Source organism: Halichoeres trimaculatus, unplaced genomic scaffold (assembly GCF_033239565.1).
Source record: "Halichoeres trimaculatus isolate MK-OKI-2021-1 unplaced genomic scaffold, fHalTri1.1 fHalTri1_scaffold_13, whole genome shotgun sequence".
NCBI classification, from domain to species: domain Eukaryota; kingdom Metazoa; phylum Chordata; class Actinopteri; order Labriformes; family Labridae; genus Halichoeres; species Halichoeres trimaculatus.
Genome location: NW_027437191.1, coordinates 7,571,885 through 7,593,817, shown reverse-complemented (window position 1 = coordinate 7,593,817; position 21,933 = coordinate 7,571,885). Strand labels below are relative to the sequence as shown.

At 40.5% G+C, this 21,933-nt stretch overlaps 1 protein-coding gene and 1 long non-coding RNA gene across 6 annotated transcripts; both read right to left on the bottom strand.

Annotated features, from left to right (window-relative positions):
- Positions 1 to 889: 889 nt before the first annotated feature.
- On the bottom strand, positions 890 to 21,918 carry LOC141801677 (uncharacterized). Of its 5 annotated transcripts, none has more exons than XM_074684819.1 (3): positions 10,272 to 10,494; positions 4,996 to 5,060; positions 890 to 2,429 (listed from the first exon to the last, which is right to left on the bottom strand). In XM_074684819.1, the coding sequence occupies exon 3, from the start codon at positions 2,413 to 2,415 to the stop codon at positions 1,270 to 1,272; it is 1,146 nt and encodes a 381-aa protein (XP_074540920.1). In that variant the 5' UTR covers positions 2,416 to 2,429; positions 4,996 to 5,060; positions 10,272 to 10,494; the 3' UTR covers positions 890 to 1,269. The 5 variants fall into 5 exon arrangements, with proteins under 5 accessions (XP_074540920.1, XP_074540921.1, XP_074540918.1 ...); XM_074684818.1 differs by lacking the exon at positions 4,996 to 5,060 and adding an exon at positions 10,501 to 10,578 and having other exon boundaries at positions 893 to 2,429; positions 10,272 to 10,427; XM_074684820.1 differs by lacking the exons at positions 4,996 to 5,060; positions 10,272 to 10,494 and adding an exon at positions 4,720 to 4,793.
- On the bottom strand, positions 6,649 to 8,686 carry LOC141801683 (uncharacterized). The gene is made up of 3 exons (XR_012599421.1): positions 8,489 to 8,686; positions 7,717 to 7,903; positions 6,649 to 7,579 (listed from the first exon to the last, which is right to left on the bottom strand). It is a non-coding gene; the product is annotated as an uncharacterized LOC141801683 (long non-coding RNA).
- Positions 21,919 to 21,933: the final 15 nt, after the last annotated feature.

Below are 21,933 nucleotides of genomic sequence, written 5' to 3'. Positions count from 1 at the left end.
CTGCAGACCGTTGATTGGTCAAAAGAATCGTCACTCACCCCGACAGCGGCTGCATTTCTCCTGGCAGCACACAGACTTCTCTGAAACGAAGCTTGATTGCACTTTGTATCAAAGAGCTACGTGAAAATCACAGAGAGGACTAAATGCTGCATGTCTTCCATCCGTGCTCTTTGTTTACTGTGTCGCGTTTTCTTCTTTGTTGGATTTAATAGCGGGGTAAGCTGCTACGGCGTTGCGCTATTGTTTACCAGCTGCAGCTTCCAGCATCCGGCTTACACGCAGCCCACCAAGAGAGGGCACAGTTTGCTGTGGAAACGCAAACGGGATCAGACTTAACTGTCCCAAACCGTCCGGAACCGTACTGAACCGACCCGGACTGCTTGGTGGAAACGCAGCTAAAATGGCCGCTATAGCCGATGTGCTTCATTTTCCATTTCAGAAACAGACGGGTGACGTCAGTGAGACTACGTCCATGTTTTATACAGTCTATGTTTCAGACCCAAGCCGTTTTTTAAACCAGGCTGTAAATATGCTTTCTGATGCCATAAAAGTCAGTTTTTATAGCTTGGTGTGCACAAACACAAGACAAAGAAAGAGGAAAGTACATTGGAAGTTGAGAAATGAAATAATCTTTTTAGTCAGTAATTTGTTTTAATTCGTCCACCCCAATGATTTGTTTGTTTTGTTTATTCACAGAAATCACATCACTACAGTCTGGCACCACTGATGCTTTAAGACTTAACACACCTAATAGATTTTTTTTGTGTTGGGTGTTTTCTCAATTATCAATGTTTCAGCCACATGAGTTGTCCTTTTTCCTTCATTTTGGATTCAGAGCTTGCTGTGGCAGTTATTTCATCTGATACCTGTGCAGCAAGTTTACATTCATACCCTCAAACTCATCCTGTTTTCTATTACACCTTGCTCACTACAAATGAAGACAGTTATATGTACATTTATAGCCACATAGGTTTATTTCAAGATTTCATTCACTTTTTAAAAACATTCAATGACACATAACTCTATAACACTGAGTACAAAGAGAATCAGCTTCATTCAGAGCTGCTGAGGAGGTGTCCCCCTAACTCCAGGTTGACATGTGAAGCTCCAAAGTCAGCTTAAGAGGAACCCTAACACCACGCTCAAAGCAGCTGAGTGTTGTCTTTCATTTGTGAACACCCACGTGTTATCAGACTAACTTTGTAACTCCTTTCCCACTATCAGATTAGCTGTGAGATCTTTCTTTGGTGTGAACAATCATGTGTGCAGTCAGACTTCTTTCCCACAATCAGAGCAGCTAAAAGGTTTTTCTTTTAAGTGAATAAGCATATGGTTGGTAACACCAGCTTTGTGGTTGAATCTTTTCCCACATTCAGAACAGCTGAAAGCTTTTTCTTTTGAGTGTAAAGCCATATGTGAAGTCAGATTATCTTTACGGTTAAACCTTTTCCCACATTCAGAACATCTGTGAAGTTTTTCATTTGCGTGAATTAACATATGTGAAGTTAGATTCCCTTTAAAGTTAAACCCTTTCCCACATTCAGAACAGCAGAAAGGTTTTTCTTTTGAGTGAACCAACATATGTGCTGCAAGATTTCCTTTCCGGTTAAATCCTTTCCCACATTCCAAACAGCTGTAAGGTTTTTCTTTGGTGTGGATAAACATATGTGCAGTCAGGTTTTCTTTACTGCAAAATTGTTTCCCACACTCAGAGCAGCTGAAAAGTTTTTCTTTGGTGTGGACAAACATGTGTTTAGTCAGATGTTCTTTTCGTTTAAATCTTTTTCCACATTCAGAACAACTGAATAGTTTTTGTTTTGAGTGAACTAACATGTGTCTTGTCAAATTACTTTTAACATTAAATTCTTTCCCACACTCTGAGCAGATGAAAGGCCTCTTTTTGCTGAGAGAAACCATATGACTGGTTTCATCAGGCTCGGGGCAATTGTGTGACTTTACAGTCTCTGCTCTTTTGTTTGTGGCAGATTTTAATCTTTTAAGACAGTCTCTGGTCTCCGTCCAGTCATCTGCCTCATCTTCAGTCCCTGATCCCGAATCTGAGGAGGCTTCAGGCCCTGATTCAATCTCTGGTTTTACACTTCTTTCTGGACCTGAGCTCCTCTCTGGTTCTGGTCTTCCACAGTCCTCTCCTCCAGCTGCTGTTTCCATATGGTCAGTTAGTCTCTGATGAAGCAGTGAGGACTCAGGTTTCTCTCCATCATTTTCACTCTTCATATGGACTGAAGGAAACAGGACCTTGGTATCAGCCTCCTCCAGTTCTTGAAGCTGCTCTCTGCCCTGACCGATCCACAGTTCCTCCTGTTCCTCTTTAATGAGTGGGAACTCATTATCCTCCTGGTCTGGATAGGGGCTCCTCTCCTGCTGCTCAGGGGGAAGCTCCTCTTTCTTCACCATTACTAGCTGAATATCTGCAGGACACAGTGAACAAATATTAAAGAGATATTAGATCATCTTCCTGATGGAAAAGCAAATCTGAAAGAAAAAACTCAGGATCTTTATTTTCAGCACTGCTGCTGAACTGTAATAACAATCTCATATACTGGACAAATGATTACAGGAGCCTCCTGCTTGTTGAGACATTGATCTCAAAGAGGAACTGAAGGTGTAGTTCACCTGTTTACAAATATCTTTTAACCAAAGATATGGATTCATATATTTTGAAGATAAGTTTAAGAAACGAGATCAATTTTCGGGAGGAGCATGTGCAGTGTTGAACACATGGGGCACGAGTATCTCTGGGAGAAGCTTTGCCCAAACAGCCTCTAAATATAAATGTAAAATGTAATTTGTACTCAAGCAAGATAAGTAACCTAAAGTGAGTAAGTTTGTTAGTGTGAAAATTCGAAGAATTGTGAAAGTTGTAGACCGTAGACCGAAAAGTTGTTATCATTGTTGGCTTCAATGGATCAGAAAATAGAGTGAGTGTGAGTATTGATTCCCATAAAAAGAGAAAAAGCCTCTTAAGCCGCGTTTCCACCATACAGTCCGGGTCGGTTCGTCTCGGTACGGTGCGCTTTTAGTGGCGTTTCCACTGACTCATCCCGGAACGGATCCCTAAAAACCGAGACGAGCCGTCCCACTTTTTTGGGACCCTTTCGTATGGGTACCAGACTGAACCGATCCGCTCTCGGGAGGTGGAGCAACACACTGCAGACCGTTGATTGGTCAAAAGAATCGTCACTTACCCCGACAGCGGCTGTGTTTCTCCTGGCCGCACACAGACTTCTCTGAAACGAAGCTTGATTGCACTTTGTATCAAAGAGTTACATAAAAATCACAGAGAGGACTAAATGCTGCATGTCTTCCATCCGTGCTCTTTGTTTACTGTGTCGCGTTTTCTTCTTTGTTGGATTTAATAGCGGGGTAAGCTGCTACGGCGTTGCGCTATTGTTTACCAGTTGCGACTTTCTGCATCCGGCTTACACACCGCCCACCAAGAGAGGGCACAGTTTGCTGTGGAAACGCAAATGGGATCAGACTTAACTGTCCCAAACCGTCCTGAACCGTACTGAACCGACCCGGACTGCTTGGTGGAAACGCAGCTAAAATGGCCGCTTTAGCCGATGTGCTTCATTTTCCATTTCAGAAACAGACGGGTGACGTCACGGTTTGGTACAGTTTAGCCTGATCCTGTTTGCGTTTCCACAGCAAACTGTGCCCTCTCGTGGTGGGCGGTGTGTAAGCCAGATGCCGGAAGCCGCAGCTGTTAAACAATAGCGCGACCCTGTAGCAGTTTACCCCGATATTAAATCCAACAAAGAAGAAAATTGTGACACAGTAAACAAAGAGCACGGGTGGAAGACATGCAGCATTTTGTCCTCTCTGTGATTGGCATGTAGCTCTTTGATACAAAGAACAATCAAGCTTCGTTTCAGAGACGTCTGTGTGCCGCCAGGAGAAACACAGCCGCTGTTAGGGTAAGTGACGATTCTTTTGACCAATCAACGGTCTGCAGTGTGTTGCTCCACATTCCGAGAGCGGATTGGTTCAGTCTGGCACCCATACGAAAGGGTCCCACAAAAGTAGGTCGGGTCGTCTCGTTTTTTAGGGATCTGTCCCGGTATAAGGCAGTGGAAACGCCGCAAAAAGCGCACCGTACCGAGACAAACCGAACCGGTCTGCTTGGTGGAAACGCGGCTTTAGAGGATGAGAAAAGGACGTGCAAGAAAAAAGAAAGACAAGAATCAACATTTGACTTCTCAATTCTCCAGAGAAGGAAGAGGGAATTAAAATACAGCAGCATCTTGTGTACATGATATCTAGAGAGGAAAGAAATGAAATAACTCTTAAAGATTTGGAGCTATAGCATTTGATCAGGGTGAAGAAGAACACTAAATATTCACGTATGATGATCATAAAGGTAGTCAAAAATGTCAAATTTTACAGGCATAATCCTGCTCAATCCTCACTTCTGAGCCTCTATACATGTGTGTCAGTGTCTGACTCAAACCCTCTCCTCAGCCTGTATGTTGATGTTTTGGTTGTGTCAGGATGAAAAAACGTGGTAACATCAGCCAATCACAGTGCGTCCAGTGTGCAAGTGACTTTGCGTGTTGATTAGCAAAAGAAAGAAGCTATCCTGAGCAGCTACGATAGCGGATGTAGCACAGAGCAAAGTGAAACCAAACCGAAACGAAACGCCAACCAGATAAAGTGTTTTACTCAGTTAGGGTGAAGCTTGGCTCGACTTTCACTCACTTTCAGGCACTTAGAAAGCAGCTTGGGATGAAGAGTGATGTGACTACGCTCCCCTGCTGGAGAGTACAGACAGCGGTCACACTAGTCCAATATAACAATAAAAGTAAAAGCCGTTATCTCTCCTGATCACAGAAAACATCACATATGCAGTTTCTCTTCTTAAAAGTGGAGGCAGGGGATTTTGCTGCAGTTGCTGGCCTTTGCCTCCTTGGGGCATTTAGGATTTCATAAAGTAATATATATAGGTTTGAACAGAGGTGGCCTGGAGTCACTGACCTCTGCCTCTTGGGGGCGTTGATCAGTCTTACTATGATGACTTATGAAGTGAGGTGCCAGCAAAACTGCCAGGAAAATAACAAGATAGGTCAGTACATTACTGGCAGCTACTGGCAGGTGCCGCAGCAGCTAGCTCTGCACGGTCCTTATGTGTGAAACCGTTGGCAATTGCCAGCAGGTCACACATGAGGCTGCCACTGCCACTTATCACACCTGCCCTTTCCCGCATACCCTACTTTTGAGTTAACTGTGAAATTGTGAAAATGAATAATGAAATGGAATAAAAGCTAAAATTTTATTCTTATTTCCATTTCTTGGAACAACACACAATAGACAAGAAGGAGGGGGTAAATCTTAAAAAAAGATTAAAAATCGCACCAGAGCACCACTAACCCCCCCCCCCCCCCCCCCCCCAAAAAAAAAAAAAAATGCTGCTGACGCCCTTGGTCTACGTTCATGAGGAAGACGGCGCTGATTTAAGTTTAATCAGGTTTGCTTTAAACTTAAAAGTACATACACGCCTGTTTGATTTTAGCACACCCTTCAGTGTCATACTACGACTACAGAAAATAATATATCACATTTTGTAGTATGTCAAAAGCGTCATCACTTTCCTCAGAAACAATTTCAAGGCCAGCTAATAACTGGGTCACAACTGGTCGTAACAGTTAGCTTGTCAGCTAGTTAGAGTTAATTCTCGCTAAAGATTGTGGCATTTCCAAGCAGCGACCTCCATTCTATAAATATAATGAATATAAGACAATGCTGAAGTGCTAAAATTTGCTGTTTCTCGAGTGTTCGCTTGAGGCTGGCTCCAAAAGTACTCGAAGTTGCATTCACACCAAGCTAAAAAAAGACGTTTTCAGAGCAGAAATTAACCTATTTACAGCCTGGTTCAAAAAACGTCTCCAGTCTGAATCGCTATTTTACTATCAGCACACACTGTACGGGGGGCGAGTTTCCGAAACATAGGAGGCTCCCCGATGGCTCATTAATATTCATAAATCTAGCGTTCTGATTCATTCTTGAAGCACCCGTTCTGATTCGTTCTTGAAGTACGTCACCCATCACACACTTCCGCGTCGGAAGTGGTAGTCCGCATTGCACTCGCGTACATACACTCAAGCCCAAAATTATTCATACCCCTGTAAAATTGTCAAATACAAGGGATTTCTTTATTTTTTTCACTCACAAATTAGTATTTCACGACAGGTTTTACTTAGATAGGACACTGTACTGTACACTGACTGTAGCTGCTGGTCTTTGTATCACTGGGAATATGAATAATTTTGGACAGTGTGATTTTTTGTTTTCACCCTGTTAAAGATGTTTATGTATATTTTCTACCTAAAAACAAACTGGTTATGACTTCAAACTTTCTTTTGTGTATCTAAGTAAAAACTGTGCTGAAATACTAATTTGTGAGTGAAATAATAAAGAAATCCCTTGTATTCGACAATTTTACAGGGGTATGAATAATTTTGGGCTTAAGTGTATGATACTTCCAGAATAATCGCACTATTTATAATTTAATTTATACTTATCTTAGATTGATGTCAATACCAACTTTATACCCATTTATACTTTAATTTAACTTTCTTTATACATTTATACTTATCTTAGACTGATGTCTATACCAATTTTATACCCATTTATACTTTTACTTTATTTATACTTATCTTGGACTGATGTCTCCCGCCTCACGCCTGCTGCTCTCCCTGCACTGTCAGCCTTGCCCTCATGCTTATACAGACTGTAAGCTTTGTTGTAAAATGTGACTAAATTTGAACAATAATGTGCTGTTTTTGTGATACAATAAATTACTACAAAAAGCAATGCACCATGGGAGAAAGAGCTGCCTCCAAAAATGAATGACAGCACATTCACAATTTGTTGTAAAAAAAAAACAAAACAAAACAAACAACACAACTTAACTATGAACAGCAGTACATCACAGCGATTTATTTCTTAGAATGGCTGCCACCCAGGGCCACCCCATCAGCCACACACTGAGACAATGAATGCGGTGCTGGTCTTTTAGGCAGCACACCACCCCCTTCCTTAACCTTGCCGTACCCATGTTCCCTCCGGACTCTTTTAGGTGGCCGTCCTGTTTGGAGGGCACGTCTGCCACCCAGTGGGGCCTTCCGCCTTGCCACAGCAGTGGGTTGCACACCAATTGATGTGCTCGTTTGTAAACATCTCCTCGATCTTAACTTCAGAAGTTTTACAGTTGTGTTTGTAGCAGCTCTTGTATGGAGTCTCTCTTTTCCGAAGGAAAAGCATGCAGAGATCAAGCCACTGTCAGTCTTTATTTTCTTGTAGCTGGAGAGAAGAGTTTGAATTGGAGCCTCAAACATTTCATCCTCTCTCAGCTTCTGAGCTAACTCCTCAAACATAGCTTTGAGGCCAGCCTCCAGTTCCTGTTTGCCCCCTGCTCCAGTTGCTGAAGCTTCCCCAGCGATAGACCCAGCTCCCTCCTCTGGTTCATCCCCACAGGCTTCGTCCTCTGGCTCACCTTTACCGATTCTGTGCTCTTGCTCACCCCCAGCCGGATGGACATCAGCTCCCTGTTCATGGTTTCCTATTTTGCAAGGAAACAGAGTACAAAGTTGTTGAGGTCACGTGTGTTGGAACACGGAGGAGGAGGAAGATTCTGCTGTTCATGTTGTCACAGTTCCCTGATGAGTCTATGAAGACCAACTCGCCACTGTGACAGACCTGTTTGTGTACGCGTTTCATCAATGGACTGCAGACAGCAACTACAGTGTTTGAGCCTTCTGTGCAGATCTTGGCACAGGTCTCTCCCTGCTCCTCATTGTAGGCCTCAACTCGTTTGTGGAGGTCTTCCCACATCCTTTCTCCAGATGAAGCACCATATTCCCTCTCGAAGATCTTGTAATATACTCTGTAATGAGAGAGATTAAAGGAGTTATTAACCAAATGCCAATCAGCTATAAAAATAACTAAAAACAAATTTAATTGCCCTTATAGTTTAAGTTTCTTTAAATTAAATATTCAATGTATATTTTTTAAAGTTTAGTCAGTGAAATCAAGCCCCCCTCACATCCAAATTACATCCTGCATATAATTCTACATTTATTCAAACTCCCAACTCCGACTGTTGGGGCATGCTGCTGAGGTTGGCATGGCGAGTATTGTGATGGCATCGGAGGTCAACCTAAGTAGATACAAAAAGCTTCAATACACATATAGGAAACAAAGCAGGGTGGAGGATTGGCAAAAGACTGCGAGGCTCTGATGTGTACTGTAAATCTATTAAAAACCCTTTATTGGAGATACAAACTGAAAATGTACACATCAGAGCACCTCTGGCTGCCTTGCCAACTGCCTTTCAGCCTTTTCATCATCTTCATCCCTGCTTAGTTTGCTCGATCTAATGAGATTGACATCATGTTCAAGACAGTATGGCAAAAAACTATTCAAACATTCATAAAAACAAATAACATTCATCATCATTAATGGTCCTTACTCTGTACTCCTTGACTACAGCATTCTTGCCAGGATATGTTTTTGCTTTACGCCAGATGGTTTGTGTGGTATCCTGAAAGATCTTAAGCCACGTCTGAAGATCGTCTCTGGTGCTCAGCCTAACCTTCAAGGTGCATTTGAAGTCACCAGGCCGCTCCAACGTCTTGTATGAGCACACAATGTGTTCATAGCCCTCAGGATAGGGTAGCTGTATAGAGTTAAAAGTATAATTTTACAAATTTCATAATGAAAACAACACTAGCTTTAATAGCAGAGCTGCCTGCGAACAACGAAGAATTCTAGGTTTCAAACACAATCCAACAATTGCATTTACCAGTAAGGGGAGTGCCTTTTTCCTTTATCTGCAAGCTTGGGGATTGCTGTTACGCAGCTTCCTAAAATATTTTATGGTGTGCATTAGTGCACTTATTTACCTCATTAAAGGCCCATACCTGCATAACCTGATATTAATGTACTTTCTTAGCAGTTTATTTCTAAACAAACCTCAAGCAGAAGCTCTGAGATGTCCCCAGCATCTTCCTTCTGACAGAAGTGGCACCACTTAACTCCCATACTCTAGTGTAGGCTGAATCTGTAGATGGGATGAAAATTTTTACATTTGAGGAACATTGTATTAGTTACAGATATATTTCTACATTTGTTATAGAATTGTGTGTATCACATTCACCATATTTGCATTTTAAAAACATATATGCCAAGCACTTGTACACATGATAAGGACATCAGGTTTGACTTGTCATAAGGATATGTATAACCAAGTAGCATATCTTCCCAGTTTAAAATGAATTTTTACAGGGAACCAATTTAAGCTGAGATTCACAGTCAAAAATCTAACATGGTTTTTACTTGTAACTGGAGCCTCCACACCCTCAACTAGAACTGAAGAAGCCTTTCGGATGAGAGGCGAAACGTCTTCAAGCAAAATTTATGTCCAGTTGACCTGATTTTATTACACTTGGATTAACTGGAGCATTGTTTACAAGTTCACAATGCATCTTGCTAGCTTGAACTTGAGTTTTTATAGGTGACCAATTTAAGATGAGATTCTGCCATATAAGTAATTAGCAAAATTTAATTTCCACAGATTTTTAAAGAAGAAAGGTTTAACTTACATCAGTTTAGGACCCTCGATGAAGATGCCGCTCTTCCACACACAAAAATTGGCGGGAGTGGACGAATGCAATAAGGACTACAACTCCCAAGTCAACCTTCCAGCGATAGGTGACGTACTTCAAGAACGAATCAGAACGCTAGATTTATGAATATTAATAAGCCATCGCGGAGCCTCCTACGTTTCGGAAACTCGCGTGCGGCGGTGAATTTTTTTCTAACTCGGCTGTTCAGAGCATACTAAGATCGCAAGCTCGCCCAATCAGAGGCTCAGCTCAGGGTCACGTGTTCGACAGGCGCCCTATAGCTGTAGGCGAAGCCCTTGCCACTACCAATATGGCCGCTATAGCCGATGTGCTTCATTTTCCGTTTCAGAAACAGACATGGGCATTTCCCACAATCTTCCTGACTTCTTAACCCCCACACATGTAAACACAAGCAGCTGTGTGACTCTGTGTTTATAATCTGTATTGTTTAAACGGGAAACTACATTAACCCACTTTCTTCAAACAGCAAACCGAGGTTAGATTAGACATTTCCAGAGAAACTTAACGTTCTGGCATGAATTAAATCTATTCTTTTCTTTCTTCTATGAACCTCAGCTTCTTACTTGATTTTCCGAAACATTGTCACACACATTTTTAGGAACCAACCTGCTCTGTGCAGCTTTATCTCAGGGATGAAAATCACATCAAGTACTTTTCTTTGGCGCTGGAGCTCCTCTTCGTATCCGGAAGTTGTTCTTCTTTCTCCCAGGTCTCTGAGCCACCACTCCTTTAAGTTTCTGAAATCCGGACGTCTTCTCACATCTAAGAGTCAAAAAAGAAAAAGAAGACTAAACGCTGCTGTCTTTATCTCGGAACATTTCATGAGTTTACTGACGGGAAACCTCTTCTTCTGGTTGCTTTGATTGGCGGATAACAACGAACTCAAATCCGCACTACCGCCACCTCCTGGTGTGGAGTCTGTATCAGTAGAATAACACTAACAACACTCCCTCCTTTCCTCTTCATATGCCCTGCACTCAAACAATACATGATGAACTGATTCAGTCTGCTCAAAGTTTATACATTTTCCTGTTTGATGTTATTCCATGTGGCCAGAAATGTTGTGTTTGCTCTCTTTGTCCTCTTTCTCTCTCTGGCCCAATCTCAATGTCTGCACTCACTCACTGACCATTTTCCAAACCACTTACTACAGCGCCTACTGATTTGTCCGAAATTCAGAATGTAGTAGGTAATATTTGAAAACTTGCAAAAATTCACAAATATCATAGTAATTTGGGAAAATTTCTCAGTATGCACCGGGCCAGTCCACCTAGCAATAATGCATGGTGCTCTCACTGTTCGTCTTCCATTTCAGTTTATTAAAGGTGGGTGGCACTCATGTTTAGGTGAATGCCGACTGGACTGAGTGGGCATTACAGCTACAATACAACAACACTAACGTAGTATATAATATAATGGAATTACGTAGATGTTTTGATTCTATATGTACTTGTCATGTAGTATGTTTTGTGCTTAGGACAGACCCAATGTGAAGGGGTGATCTCAAGTCTCAAGGTTGTCACGACCCAGACCTTCAAGGTGAATTATCAATATGTAGCACCACATCACCATGTTCTATGGACTGCTTACAGCTGACAGTCTCAGAGGGTATCTTTGAAGTCACAATTATGCAATCTTGTTTGTCGCAATATATACATATATATATATATACTCTAACACTGCTCGGAGTGTTAAAGGATGAAAGCCACATACATTCTAAAAAAAAAAAATTCAATAATTCCTAATGCTGCTCAGGCGAGCTCCATGATGACATGCAGACATGAGAAGTGGCAAATTATTTTGACATATTGGCTACATTAATTATCTGAGGGCATTTTTTTTATTTGTTTATTGATGTCTGTTTTTTTTTTGTTTTTTTTTGATTGGGCTATTAGAGTATACTCACCACAGGGTGTCACTAGTTTCTGGCATCACTACTTAAGGGTTAACCCTTCTATGATGTTCGGGTCAAATCAGACCGATTTACAACTTCATTCAAACATAAAAAAATCAATTTTTCCTTTGATCGCCTCAAGGTCTTATGATATCCTCCACACCAGGCATTTGAATATAAAAAAATTGCTGATTACCACTTTCATTGAATTTTGACTGGTCCAATCAACTTTGAAACACCTGTGGTGTCCCCGGTCAAAAATGACCGGCATAGAAAATGAATGGGTAATACTATATTATATTCATCCATTAGATGGGAAAACATCCATGCACACACACACACACACACACACACACACACACACACACACACACACACACATATATATATATATATATATATATATATATATATATATATATATATATATATATATATATATATATATATATATATATATATATATATATATATATATATATATATATATGTCAAAATGAATGGGTAATACTATATTATATTCATCCATTAGATGGGAAAACATCCATGCACACACACACACACACACACACACACACACACACACACACACACATATATATATATATATATATATATATATATATATATATAAAGAGAGAGAGAGAGAGAGAGAGAGAGAGAGAGAGAGAGAGAGAGAGAGCTGACTACTCATGTTGATTTTTCTGTAAACTTGGTCCGTTTGGATAATTCTTCTAATGTTCAGTGTTCAATTTTTTGTACATTGACTGCATTCATAAATGTTCACTATGAGTTGGAGACATTGTTTACATCATTGGAAGGGTGTTAAATAAAATCTGGTGATAATTATGCTTGAATGATGTTTTTTTGTGTTAATATAAGGCTGCTCCACAGAATGAACAAACTCTAGACTTCAAGAAGATGGATACATTTCCCAAAGGACAAACTTTGCAGGGCTGCACAGTTCTGTGATTGGAGAGAATTTAAACTCTGTTTTTGGACAAAGAGTAAAAAGACAGCAATTGTTGTTTTGCACATGTTGGATTTATAGACATGGAGACTGGCCACCCCCTGTGGTAAAACTAAACTAACCGAATACAAAAAACAGATTCCAGATTCCAGATTTAAAGACAATCAGTGCAGAGGAATGGGCCAAGATCACACCTGGGCAGTGTGGGCGATTAGTTAAAAACATACAAGAAGCGTCTGGAAACGGTAATTGCAAACAAAGGCTTCTCCACTAAGTATTAGATGAGTCTCAGTTATAAAAGTAATACTTCTTTCCCGTGTTATTGTACTTAATTCCACATAATCATTATTTGTGGACCTGAACGTTGTGATTTCTTTTCATGTGTGGATTATCTGAGTTAATACCAATGTCTGGTAGAAATTTTGTTTGAATTGCATCTTTGGAAATGAATGTGATGAGAATAAAGTTGACGCATTTAATACTTGATTTCCCCACTGTACATGTCACTTTCTATTAAGAGTAGGCTGTCCCACCCCTTCAAAGTTTCAATTCTAAAAAAAAAAAAAAATTAAATTATTACTTTTTTTTTTTTTGCCAATTTCCTAAATACTGTATTTTAACTGATCTATTTGTTTTCTATCAAAGGGAATTTTTCATTCCAATTTTGTATGTCACAACTGAAACACAAAGATTATTAGTCTGTAAACCGGTTTTGGTTTTAGCCACACCTCCAGAAACTTCAAGAAGTGATATAACCTTTCATAATTTGGTTCTCATGCATACCCCTTAGGGTATGCAAGGGCATGTAGGTACACAAGATTAAAAAATGTATTATCAAGAAATAACAACCAAGCAAAATTCCTTTAAAACTATTTATTCAATCAACGTGTGAATCCTATATAAGTTCAAGTTTATGAACTGAATATATCATATCCAATAAACATGGGTAGTGCAGCGCTATGTTTTGTCTTTTTTTCCCAACCCAAAAAACACATTTCATAGGGGGTACAACACTGAAAAAATTTAGAGAACCGCTGTTCTAGGATACTTGGATTTTTTTCCGAATCCCCAATGATGAGTTGTGATGGAGCTGGTGTTTTGCTGTGGATGCCGTGCTGTAGATGGGCGGCAAATGTCTGAAAGCGCAACGGGGCACTGCCATCTGTACCCACAGGGGGGTACCCCGCAGCCTGTGGATGGGTGACATTCTCAGAGTTTTTCCTAATCATGGCCTCTTTTAGCAGCCACAAACAAATTCTAAAAGTACAGAATAAAAGAATTACATATAGAAAGTTAAAATTAGTTCAAAGTCTGCGGCAGGAGTGTAGCAAAAGTCACGTGTGAGAATACATCCAATGTAGTGGCCAGATATTCACAGACCACACACCTCCATAGTGATGAATGTATTTACTGACCTGTCTATGCTTTCAGATCAGTTTACGCAGCTGCAGATGTATTTTACATATATGTGGATCTGACTACACACACACACAGTTTATCTTACACACAAACAGATTTTTTTTTAAAAATAGACACTGTTTATTTTACACACATTCAGATTTTGTTTTCACATTTAAGTAAGTAGTTACACACAGACAGATTTCCTTTACCGATTTGTGGATCTGGTTACACACACAGATCGAAATACACATTTGTAAATAGTTTTGCTGCATTGCTGGCCCCATACAAGTAGTCAATTAATCAATCAGACTTTATTTACATAGCATTTCTCACACACACAAAATGGTCACAGGAAGTGTTGGACATAAAGAAAATTAAAAACATAGTGACCCGACAAGCCCCCATAAAAACGCACATCAACACACAACTCTCCACCCTCAAACCACCAACCCACATCCCCACCCAACCCACACTCCCTAGTTCATGAGAAAAGCACAACATATTTAAAATGAACTGAGGAACTGCAGAAACACTATCTGGAGACTTTAATAAGGAAACACTGAAAGTCAAATAAGATGTTAAAACTCAAGATAAGAAAATAAAAGAACCAAGCTAAAAGAAACAATATGTTAAAATATTTAAATAAGATGTAAAATTTAAACTCCCGTGGGCTGTCAAACACAGAGTGGCAGGACAGCTAAAAACATAATTGATATTCAAAAGAGTTTAAATCATCAAATCAAATGTCTTTAATACACCCTCTCCTCTTTTGTCTTTTCCCAAAGAATGGGTAAAAAGAAATCGTAGGGGGTGAGGCTTCAAGCAGTGTTACAGAACCATCAGTGCTGAGCCATGTTTCAGTTAAAAAACATAAAATCAATATTATCATCTACAATCAGGTCATCAATAAGAAATCTTTGTTAAGAAGAGATCTCATTCTTAAAATGCCATTCGTCATGTTGGTTGGGTGTGGCCAGACATAATGACTTTGATGCTAAGACACTAGATGGTGCTAAAAAGGGTGAGGAAATCATAACTTTTACTGTGCCCTCTGATTGTTGCAGGTGATTATTGGCCTCCTCCTCAGAAGAGGGAAAATTTTTCTGTGGATGAATGATATGGGTCTCTGTGTGGTTCCTTTTGATGCAGTTTGCCACGACAACCCAGGCTTCCTTTTAAAATGGGATGGAGCTCACTAGTACCTTGGGTTTGGCTCTTTGTCTTACCAAGCAGTCATCAGAAACAGTCCTTTATTTATGAACAGTCATGTGTTGTCAGATTTCTTTTCTGCTGAAATCTTTTCTCACAGTCAAACGAGCTGTGAGGTTTATCTTTTCTATGGACAATCATGTGTAAAGTCAAATATCTTTGTATTTTAAATCCTTTTCCACATTCAGAACAGCTATAAGGTTTTTCTTTTGTGTGAACATACCGATGTTTATTCAGATTTCCTATGAGGTTAAATCCTTTCCCACATTCAGGACAGCTGTGAGGTTTTTCTTGCGTGTGAACAAACATGTGTGCAGTCAGATTCTGTTTTCGAGCAAATCCTTTCCCACATTCAGAGCAGTTAAAAGGTTTTTCTTTTTTGTGAACATACAGATGATTATTTAGATTTCCTAAGAGGCTAAATCTTTTTCCACACAACGAACAGCGATAAGGTTTTTCTTTTGTGTGAACAAATAAATGTTTATTCCTGTTTCCGATGTGGTTAAATCCTTTCCCACATTCAGGACAGCTGTGTGGTTTTTCTTTGGTGTGAACAAACATATGTTGAGCCAGATTCTCTTTTCGGTAAAAGTCTTTTCCACATTCAGAACAGCTTAAATGTTTTTCTTTTATGTGCATTACCATATGTCGAGTCAGATCTCCTTTTCGAGCAAATCCTTTTCCACATACAGAGCAGCTGAAAGGTTTTAATTTTGAGTGTGTTACCATATGTGACGTCAGATTTGCTTTTAGACTAAATCTTTTACCACAATCAGAACAGCTGAAAGGTTTTTCTTCGGAGTGAACATCCATATGTTTTGTCAGAAGTCCTTTTCGAGCAAATACTTTTCCACACTCTGAGCAGCTGAATGGTCTCTTTTCTGTCAGAGAAACCACACCATTAGTCTTAGCAGGTTTGGGACAACTGTTATTTGACTCTACAGTCTGTGCTTTTTTGTTTGTGGTAGATTTTAATCTTTTAGGACAGTCCCTGGTCTCCGTCCAGTCATCTGCCTCATCTTCAGTCCCTGATCCAGAATCTGAGGAGGCTTCGATCTTAACCTCAATCTCTGGTTGTAAATTTCTTTCTGGACCTGAGCTCCTCTCTGGTTCTGGTCTTCCACAGTCCTCTCCTCCAGCTGCTGTTTCCATATGGTCAGTTAGTCTCCGATGAAGCAGTGAGGACTGAGGTTCCTCTTCATCATTTTCACTCTTCATATGGACTGAAGGAAACAGGACCTTGGTATCAGCCTCCTCCAGTTCTTGAAGCTGCTCTCTGCCCTGACCAATCCACAGTTCCTCCTGTTCCTCTTTAATGAGTGGGGACTCATTATCCTCCTGGTCTGGATAGGGGCTCCACTCCTGCTGCTCAGGGGGAAGCTCCTCTTTCTTCACCATTACTAGCTGAATATCTGCAGGACACAGTGAACAAATATTATTGAGATATCAGATCATCTTCCTGATGGAAAAGCAAATAGGAAAGAAAAACGCAGGAAGTTTATTTTCATCTCTGCTGCTGAGCTGTAATGACAATCTCATATACTGGACAAATGATTACAGGAGCCTCCTGCTTGTTGAGACATTGATCTGAACGAAGAACTGAAGGTGGAGTTCACCTGTTTACACACATCTGTTAACCAAAGATATGGATTCATATATTTCAAAGGCATATTTAAGAAACTACATCATAACTTAGGAGGAGTATGTGCAGCATTGAACACATGGTGCACGAGTATCTCTGAGAGAAGCTGTGCCCAAACAGCCTCTAAGTAAAAATGTACAATGCCATTTTCCTCAAGCAAGATGAGTAACCTAAAGTAAGCCTGAGTTTGAGTTTTTATGAAGGGTGCTGACAAATGCATGGAATTACAGACCACAGAGGCCAGAGATAGAGAGTAAAAGAACAACACAGAGACACCTGACAGTGACAATCAGCTCAATGAGGTTCAGCGATAAAGATGCTGTCAATGTTGGTTTCAATTGACCAGAGAGTAAACTCAGTTGAATCAAAGTTGAGTTGCTGAACAAGAAAAAAAAGAATTTATTGGTTTAATGTGCATAAGCAAAGTTTGAGTAGTGATTCCTGTAAAAGAGGAGAAAGAGCTTGGAAACTTGGAGGATGCACAAAATACACATACAAGAAAAAATGAGAGAGAAGAATCAACATTTGACTTCTTAATCCACCAGAGGAGGAAGAAGGAACCAAACTAGAGAAGTTGCATTTCCTTGCAGCAAATGCGTTGAAATGCTGAAGCTGAAGAAGGAAAAAGTGAACAAAGCTGAAAATGTGATAGAAAAGTGCTAAATAGTAAAAAAAAAAAATGCACTGACAAATTGGAGTGAAGAAGGAGGCTAAATTGACGAGCCAATGAAAGGGAACGTGTCGCTGTTGTGGGCTGGGCCGAATCAAAGTCCAGGGCTGTTTTTCAGTCCCAGCAGCCACTGGTCCCTGCCCACTTGAAGCTGACAAACTTGTGCTAACAAAACTCAACCTCTGAAACCGCTGATTTATTGAACTTTAGTGGGCACTTTTCTATGAGCACATATGTGTTGAGGCACAAAATGCATTCAGCACTTTTACTTGTTAAATGGTCGACATACCTGAATGTTACTTGAAGCACTTAAAGTTATTGTTATTGTAGATTTTTTTTAATTCTTTGCACTTTTTTGTATTTGCAGAAAATTGGTGGCACTACCAGATACAGACAGACCTGGTCAAAATCTAAAGAACAGTTGAAAAATTGCTAGAATATACATTTTGCACCTTTGGACCTTAAGGAGGTTTTAAGTAGAGCTACAATATGCAAAAGCAAGAAGGGGGGGTGCAAAAAAAACATTTGGAATTTGGAATTTAAAACAAAAAAAAACACAAAAAAATGAATAATAGATAGTTTATCAGCTGATCTAAAGTTTAAGACCACAGGCTGTTAAAGCCAAAATCTGCTCAAAATGTTCATTTTCTGTCAGGCATTCACACAGTCATGTCCTCCTGATGGCTAAAGCTAAGAAGCTGTCTCTTCCTGAACCTGGTTGGATTAACGAGCTGCATAAGCAAGGCCTCTCACAGCGTGCCATTGCTGCTGAGGTTGGACACAGTAATGGTGCGGCCACACCGAACACGAATTTGCGGCGCGATTACATACAAAGTCAATGCAAAGACGCGTTTAGCCGCCGATTCGCCTCGGGCGGCGCATTTGGAGCGTTCACACGTTTGGGTGGTAGACACGAATTCGCTCGAGTTCAAAATATTCCCCCACGACGTCATTGTTCTGACAACGTTGGGGGGGCAATTGCCGCCTGCTCCGGCTCTAACTCCGCCGGAGGATGGAGGAGAAAACAATCTGTGTGGTGTGTCATCATCCGGAGTTATACGATACGATGTGTGTACTCTACAGACTGGAAAAACAGGAGCAGGCTTGGTTGAAAGTCTCTGAGGAGACAGGTTTTGAATGTAAGTTCTGTAAACATTCGTTCCCAGCTGGATTTGCCTGCACGGGCTATCACTGAGTCCGACTGTGTTTTCCTCAGTGGAGTTTTGAGCCTGATAGAGAGGAGGGAGGAGCGGGGCAGGGGCAGAGCCAGGGGAAAAGATGGAAGTTCTCTGTGCTCCTCTCTTTCCTCCACCCCTTCAGTATCCCCAGGAGGACCTCCGGGAACATGGGTCGGGGGTTCGGGTGGTTAGGGGTTCGGGGGGTCGAGGATGAGATCGTAGGGAACAGCCAAGCAGGGCTGGTGGATTACCAGGGAGAGGCAGCAGGCCTTGATTGTGATCTCCAAAGCTTTCACACACTCTCCTGTCATGCTTTGGAAACCACAGCTCATTGTTTTTCAGCTGCTCTTTTGGACTTTCGGTCTTTAAATGAACGAGCTCTCTACTCCACATGCGCAGTACCGCGCTAACGCGCGTTCGCCCCTCAGCTTGTCAAAAAAGTCCAGCGGCGAGACTCGGGCGTTCACGCGGCGCGTGACAGGCCATTCGTGCGAGTTAATTCGTGTGTTCGCGTTTAGTGTGGCCGCAGCATAAGACAGTCATTCTACATTTTTTAAAGATCCTGAGCATTATGGAACAAAAAAGTCAAGTGGTAGACCCAAAAAAATACACAAGGCCCTTACTGGTGCAGACTGCAGCGCAATAACCATTAGACGGCATCTGTGGGAAAAGGGTTTCAAAAACAAAAAAAATCAAAGACCTTGTCTTCTTCAACGCCACAAAACTGCCAGTTTAGTATGGAATGAATATCCTATCTTAAATCAAGAGCATTTTTAATTGTTTTGAGAGCAGTATTTTTTTGATTTCATGCCCAGATTTTGTGATATTGTCTCTCAAAACTCTGCCCTTGCGCTCAAATTTGCTCTGCTCATGCTCAAACTGTCTCCTCGTGCTCAGTTATAATGCTGCGCGTGCTCAAACTGTGTCCTTTGCTCACAGATCTCCGTCTGCTCTCAAATTTTTTGTGGATCAACCAATAGAAGGCTGACTAGTATTGACCAATCATATTATCCCTGTTTGTTTACGGGTGTATTCGCTGTTCGTAACAGAGTGTCACATACGGGCAGGCACTCTTTCAACCTGGTTTATCAAATAAATAAATAATAAAAAATAAATAAATAATAAAAAATAAATAAATGTGCTTTCTTAATTTTTTTTTTGTTCACTATTGGAATCAAATATCATTGAATAAATAAACGAGCACCCGCGTTTTTCACTGAAATAGCTATATTGTGTAGTCATAGCTGCATGACACAGCACTTGTTGCGGTGTGCTGGTGGAGAAAACAGTGATACCATCATGATGCTAGCGGGACAACAGCTCTCAGGCAAAAATGGACCCCAAAGTCAAGGAAATCAGGCCTGTGTTTTAAATTCATTTTAATGAAAACAATATTGGGCTGTGCACTGAATAATATATGAACAATTGGAGGGTTACTGTTTTTTTCCAGTTTCTTTGAAATTTACTAAACTGAAGGTAAAAAGGTGACGATTAGCAAATAATTTATTTGAAATTAAATCACAACCCACCACAAAATGTTTTTCGAAGTATCCCAACATTTCTGGTATTTCCAGAGGAGCAGGTGATAAATAGTTGCTTATTTCTTGAATACAGAAGTTAGCTTCATTGTTTCCTCTAATATTTACCTTTGGAATGTTAAGTGAATAATTAAGTTTCCCAATAAGCAGTTGATAGTTAGCTATTTGTTATTTAATTTCACCAAGTTCTTTAGCACCGCGTTTGTTGATATGCATAATTGAGATCTCATACAAAACGATAAACCTTTATGATTAGGCCTATAATATTTTACATGATACAACTGAAGGCTTCAGATGTGATATTCACCAAGAGTGGGTTGGGAATTGGCCTTCCCTGATTGTGATAGACGCTGAGAGTACAGGCGCACTGCAAAACAGAATCTGATCAGAAGTTATGTGCTAATTTTCACCAAATCCTTCAAAACTTCAGGAGTAATTTCAAAGGAATAAGAAAAAACTTTGTCTAATTATTACCTAAGTGCGATGAAATTTGCGGACCTCTAAAGTAAAGTGTTACCAAAATATCTACTCACATTTCATCTCACAAACAATAATGCTTTAATTGCTGCAATGATGCATTCACACACATAGCGGTGTTGCTGTTCATTTGTAAATTTTGACACTTATCTGGCTCCATGTAAATATCCACTTCTCACTAAATAAATTAATCTCAAATACCACCAGACCAGTGGAGGGCAGTAAGACACAACGGAGACCAGTCAGCAAAAAATGACACCATCTAAGAAAAAGACAAGCCGCCATATTTATGTGAAGCACCACAGCTAGCCTGTTAGCATGGATGATATGCAGCCTGTGCTGGTTCTCATTGTGATTCATAGCACTGCTGGTGGATTTGTTTACACTTACGAGCAGACAAACGGGAATGACAAAGCCTTTACCGGCCAAAACCGAAACGGGGCCACTCTGCTGTAGACCCGAGTTTCTGCTCAAGAATGAGACGGAGCTCTTTGATTGACGAGTTAAAGTGGGATGAATCCTCCTCAAACATTTTGAGGTTATCAATGAAGTTTTATCTGATGAGGATAGTCTGGCATAAACCGAGCCGGGAAGGTAACACGCAGAATCACTGAGACAAATGTTAAAACCTGGAAAAACAATTCAGCAGATAAAGAGAATTCATTAATAATTTGCCAGTGGCTTTTATCTGGAGTCGGAGCAGCCATTTGTTTTGCTCGGTGTGCTGATATTTGGTGTACGATCTGTTTTTTTTTCAACACAGAAAATTTGCTTCACCTTCTTCTCGACACAACACATTTACATTGAGTTATATTTTCCACATTTCCAGGGTAATTTATAGTGGTACTTGGCCAAATCTTATCAGGTCTTATGTCTTTGAACCTTAGCTGTTGGCTCGATTCCAACAAAACATTATCATACACATTTCCAAGAACCAACCTGCTCTTTGCGGCTTTATCTCAGGCACTAAAATCACATCCAGTAGTTCTCTTTGGAGCTGGAGCTCCTCTTCGTATCCAGTTGGTGTTCTTTGTTCATCCATGTCTCTGATAACCGAAGTGAGCAGCCGACGCTCGAATTAATCTCTAAGATCCTGAAATCTGGTCGTCTCCTCAAATCCATGAGTCAAATGAGGAAAAACTTAAAGCTGATGTTATTTTTTAAAGGTGGTTTTTCGAGTTGGTTGACGGTGTGTTTCTCCGAGACTCGAAGACGTTAACCTTATCTTCTTCTTCTGTAGGGTTTGTAGGTAGTTGGCGTCCGCATTCGTTGTATTACCGCCACCTACT